Raw genomic sequence first — 6,000 nt, 5'->3', positions numbered from 1 at the left:
TTAAATGTTAACAAATTCAGATAAATTGAAATCATGTAACTTTTCTCTTCATAATACAATAAAAGTTTAAAAAAATAACAGGAAGCAACAATCACTTTTCCTTAATATCTATTAATATCAATGGACTCAATTTCCCAATAAAAAGACATAGACTAACAGACTGGATACATTAACAGGACCCATCATTTTGCTGTATACAAAAAATGCAGCTCAGTGACAAAGGCAGACACTATCTCAGAGTAAAAGGCTGGAAAAAATTTTTCCAAGTAAATGGTCCCAAGAAACAAACTGGAGTAGCCATTCTAATATTGAATAAAATCAACTTTCAACCAAAAAATATAAGGGAGGACACTTACTCCTCAAAGGAAAAAATCTACAAAAATGAACTTTCAATTCTGAACATCTATGCTCCAAATGCAAGGGCACCCACATTCATAAAAGAAACATTATTAATCTTAAAGCACACATTGCACCATACACAATAATTAAGTGGGAGACTTCAACACCCCACTCTCAGCAATGGACAGATCATGGAAACACAAACTAACCAGAGACACAGTGAAACTAACAGAAGTTATGGACCAAATGAATTTAACAGATATCTATAGAACACTTCATCCTAAAACAAAAGAATATACCTTCTTCTCAGCACCTCATAGTACATTCTCCAAAATTGACCATATAATCAGTCACAAAACAGGCCTCAACAGATACAAGAAGATTGAAATAATCCTATGCATCCTATCAGATCACCATAGACTAAGGCTGGTCTTCAATAACAACAAAAACAATAGAAAGCCCACATACACATGGAAGCTGAACAACGTTCTACTCAATAATAACTTAGTCAAGGAATTGTGGCTTCATTCTTCATCCTATGAAGCCACAATTACTTTGATATCTAAACCACACAAAGACCCAACAAAGAAAGAGAACTTCAGACCAATTTTCCTTATGAACATATAAAAAATACTCAACAAAATTCTTGCAAACCAAATTCAAGAACACATCAAAATGATCATTCACCATGATCAAGTAGGCTTCATCCCAGTGATACAGGAATGGTTCAATACATTGAAATCCATCAACATAATCCACTACATAAACAAACTCAAAGAAAGAAACCACATGATCATTTCATTAGGTGCAGAAAAGCATTTGACAAAATTCAACATTCATTCTTGTTAAAAACCTTGGAAAGATCAGGAATTCAAGACCCATACCTAAACATAGTAAAAGCAATAATATTCAGCAAACCAGTAGCCAACATCAAACTGAATGGAGAAAAACTTGAAGCAACCCCATTAAAATCAGGGACTAGACAAGGCTGCCCACTCTCTCCCTATCTATTCAATATAGTACTTGAAATTCTAGCCAGAGCAATTAGATAACAAAAAGAGGTAAAAAGGATACAAATTGGAAAGGAAGAAGTCAAATTATCACTATTTACAGATGATATGATAGTATACTTAACTGACCCCCAAAATTCCACTAGAGAACTCCTAAACCTGGTAAACAACTTCAACAAAGTGGCTGGATATAAAATTAACTCAAACAAATCAGTAGCCTTCCTCTACTCAAAGATAAACAGGCTGAGAAAGAAATTAGGGAAATGACACCCTTCACAATAATCACAAATAATATAAAATACTTTGGTGTGACTCTAACCAAACAAGTGAAAGATCTGTATGACAAGAACTTCGTCTCTGAAGAAAGAAATCAAAAAAGATCTCAGAAGATGGAAAGATCTCCCACACTCATGGATTGGCAGGATTAATATAATAAAAATGTAAAAATGGCCATCTTGCCAAAAGCAATCTACAGATTTACTGCAATCCCCATTAAAATTCCAACTCAACTCTTCATAGAGTTAGAAAGAGCAATTTGCAAATTCATTTGTAATAACAAAAAAGCTAGGATAACAGAAACTATTCTCAACAATAAAAGAACTTCTGGGGGAGTCACTGTCCTTGACCTCAAGCTGTATTACAGAGCAATAATGATAAAAGAAAACTGTATGGTATTCGTACAGAGACAGGCAGGAAACTCAATGGAATAGAATGGAAGACCCAGAAATGAACCTACACACCTATGATCTTTGACAAAGGAAATAAAACCTTCCAATGGAAAAAAGACAGCATTTTCAACAAATGGTGCTGGTTCAACTGAGGTCAGCATGTAGAAGAATGCAAATCAATCCATTCCTATCTCCTACAAAGCTCAAGTTCAAATGGATCAAAGACCTCCACATAAAACCAGATACACTGAAACAAATAGAGAAGAAAGTGGGGAAGATCCTCGAAAACATGGGCACAGGGGGAAATTTCCTGAATAGAAGACCAATGACTTATGCTCTAAGATCAAGAATTGACAAATGGGACCACATAAAATTGAAAAGCTTCTGTAAGGTGAAGGACACTGTCAATAGGACAAAACGGGAACCAACAGATTGGGAAAAGATCTTTACCAATCCTACATCCAATAGAGGACTAGTATCCATTATATACAAAGGACTCAAGAAGTTAGACTCTAGAGAACCAAATAACCCTATTAAAAAGTGATAAACAAAGAATTCTCAACTGAGGAATATCAAATGGCTGAGAAGTACCTAAAGAAATGTTCAACATCCTTAGTCATCAGGGAAATGCAAATAAAAACAACTCTGAGATTCCACCTCACATCAGTCAGAATGGCTAGGATAAAAAACTCAGGTGACAGCAGATACTGGCAAGGATGTGGGGAAAAAGAAATACTCCTTCATTGTTGGTGGGATTGCAAGCTGGTACAACCACTCTGGAAATCAGTCTGGCAGTTCTTCAGAAAATTGGACATAATATTACCTGAGGACCCAGCTATACCATTCCTGGGCTTATATCCAAAAGATTTTCCAATATATAACAAAGACACATGCTCCACTCTGTTCATAACAGCCTTATTTATAATATCCAGAAGCTGGAAAGAACCCAGATGTCCCTCAACAGAGGAATGGATACAGAAAACGTACATTTACACAATGGAATACTACTCAACTATTAAAAACAATGATTTCATGAAATTTTTAGGCAAATATATGGAACTAGAAAATATCATCCTGAGTGAGGTAACCCAATCACAAAAGAACACACATGGTATGCACTCACTGATAAGTGGATATTAGCCCATAAGCTCTGAATACCCAAGGTACAATTCACAGACCACATGAAGCTCAAGAAGGAAGACCGAAGTGTGGGTGTGTCAGTCCTTCTTAGAAAGGGGAACAAAGTACTCATGGGAACAAATACCTGGAAATCCATCCCATATATAGTCACCAAACCCAGACACAATTGTGAATGCCAAGAAGTGCTTTCTGAAAGGAGCTTGATATAGCTGTCTCCTGAGAGACTCTGCCAGAGCCTGAAAATACAGAGGCAGATGCTTGAAGCCAACTATTGGACCAAGCATGGGGTCCCCAGTGGAGGAGTTAGAGAAAGGACTGAAGGAGCTAAAGGGTTTGCAAACCCATAGGAAGAACAATATCAACCAACCAGATCCCCCAGAGCTCTCAGGGTCTGAACCAACAACCAAAGAATATACATGGAGGGACCCATGGCTCCAGCTGCATATGTAGCGGAGGACAGCCTTGTCAGGAATCAATGGGAGGAGAGGTCCTTGGTTCTGTGAAGGCTCAAGGCCCCAGTATAGGGGAATTCAAGGGTGGGGAGGCAGGAGGGTGTGGGTCAGTGGGGGAACACTCTCATAGAAGCAAGGGGAGGGGGAGTGGTATGGGGGTTTCTGGGGGTGGGGAGACTGGGAGAGGGGATAACATTTGAAATGTAAATAAAGAAAATATCCAATAAGAAAGATTGTTTTTGTACTAAAAAAATAAAAATATAACAGCAAAAATGTACTTCTTAAAATGTTTTTCTGTTTAACAGGCTCCTAATTCCCTACTCTTACCATGAACACTTTTCCTAAACCCAACATTTTTCCACCTTCCAACTAAAGCTTGAAAGTGGCAAAATAGTTTGCAGTTCCATACCAACTTTTAGAATCTGTATCTCTTTTTTCTGTGTTCCATGAATGAACATTTTAAGACATAGTATCTCTCAGCAAGGGAAGTTTGCACAGGATCATTGGCAAACACTATTCTCCTTACAGAGGGGTGGGTTTGAGTAGGATGGAGTTCCCTGCAAGGAACCAACCATTCATGATTCTCCACCAAGGCAGTGTAAACCATGTTATTTTTCTCAGCATGGTTGCAAGCACTCTTTCAGAGGACATTGCACATCCTCCTAAAGTGCCAATCTACGTACTGCTTCACATGTGAGGGGTGGGAGAATGCGGAAAAATCACTTCTTCAGTCTCCATGACTCTCTGAATTACAACCTTTTTTGATTTAGCCTATTCTGCAAGCTGGCTGCTCTCGTGAGACACAGGATTTCACTCTTTGGTAAGTAAAAGGATGTGTTGTGAACGGCAGCACTCCTTCCTGTAATTACCTTGAGCCTTCATTTGTGGCTCCCTTAGAGAACCTGTACCTTGGGACTGAGGTGTCACCTAAAATTTCCATAGAAAATTGGTCTGAAGCATGATTAATGACCTCTCTAGCTCTTCAACAGCTCAGATTTTCCACACCAATGAATGTTTTAAGCTCTGCTTGTGACATCCATCATGAAGCAGAGGCTCTGTCAGACCAGAGATAAATGCCTTGTCCCTGAACACAGACCTGGCACTTTGTGTGTTGCTGGTTAATTATAATGGGCTAAGGCTTATGCATACTAAGAAGGCTGTATTTAACAGCCAGGCTGGGTTGGGAAGTCATGGCTGATGTTTTTCATTCTAGGGAGCGATTCAACTACAATGGTGAGCTGTCTTCATATCTTAGCTCAGACACTAGACACAAGGTAAGGCTGATGTTTTCTTTCTAATAGTTTCTTATGACTCCCTATCTAACCCCCAGACACAAAAATAGCCTTAGAAATTAGCATTCTGTTTCTCATTCCCACAGTCCAGACCTATTGTCATGGACCATCTTAAATATGAAGCAGTTAATCAGCTCTTACCCTCTCTTACTAAATTGTATTTTCAGGAGATACAATGTATAAATAACATAGCAATATTCAGTTTGTGCCTAATAGTACATACACACATGCACACATACATACAGGTAGAGATATCTGGTAGGTGGTGAAGCCCTTGTCATCCTGAAAAATAAATAAATAAATAAATAAATAAATAAATAAATAAATAAAAGACACAAGTGTCTTAATTAGGGTTTCTATCCCTGCACAAACACCATGACCAAGAAGCAAGTTGGGGAGGAAAGGGTTTATTCAGCTTACACTGCCATATTGCTGTTCATCACTAAAGGAAGTCAGGACTGGAACTCAAGCAGGTCAAGAAGCAGGAGCTGATGCAGAAGCAATGGAGGGATATTACTTACTAGCTTGCTCTCTTATAGAACCCAAGACTACCAGCCCAGAGATGGTACCACCCACAAGGGGCCCTCACCTCTTGATCACTAATTGAGAAAATGCCTTACAGCTGGATGGATCTCATGGAGGAATTTCCTCACCTGAAGCTCCTTTCTCTGTGATAACTCCAGCTTGTGTCAAGTTGACACACAAAACCAGCCAGTACACACAAGATAATTTGAGAATCTGCAGGAAGGATAGCTGAACAGGAAAGAAAAAAATTTTTTTTTCCAAGACAGGGTTTCTCTGTGTAAGCCTGGCTGTCCTGGAACTCACTCTGTAGACCAGGCTGGCCTCGAATTCAGAAATCCGCCTGCCTCTGCCTCCCAAGTGCTGGGATTAAAGGCGTGCACCACCACTGCCCAGCAAGAGATTTTATTTTAAAAACATCAACAACAACAACAACAACAATACACAGTTCTGGTAATATTAACATCGTGATATTTTTAAAGAGAGAAATAGTAAAATAAACTGACAGGAGTTCTGTTTAACATGTTCATGAAGAGTGGTCCTTATCAGAAACTTCATCCAGCAACTGATGGGAGCA

At 38.7% G+C, this 6,000-nt stretch overlaps 1 protein-coding gene across 9 annotated transcripts in view; it reads left to right on the top strand.

The window, feature by feature from the left end:
• Nucleotides 1–6,000, top strand: part of Ryr3 (ryanodine receptor 3) — a 538,051-nt gene that overhangs the window by 437,522 nt on the left and 94,529 nt on the right. For all 9 annotated transcript variants that reach the window (XM_031371354.1, XM_031371356.1, XM_031371353.1 and 6 more), the window contains 2 exons: nt 4,380–4,429; nt 4,823–4,883. In XM_031371354.1, the coding sequence (XP_031227214.1) occupies nt 4,380–4,429; nt 4,823–4,883 (111 nt within the window). The remainder of the gene's footprint in view (nt 1–4,379; nt 4,430–4,822; nt 4,884–6,000) is intronic.

Source organism: Mastomys coucha, unplaced genomic scaffold (genome assembly GCF_008632895.1).
Source record: "Mastomys coucha isolate ucsf_1 unplaced genomic scaffold, UCSF_Mcou_1 pScaffold15, whole genome shotgun sequence".
In the NCBI taxonomy this organism is placed as follows: Eukaryota; Metazoa; Chordata; class Mammalia; order Rodentia; family Muridae; genus Mastomys; species Mastomys coucha.
This window is presented reverse-complemented; position numbering and strand designations above follow the sequence as displayed.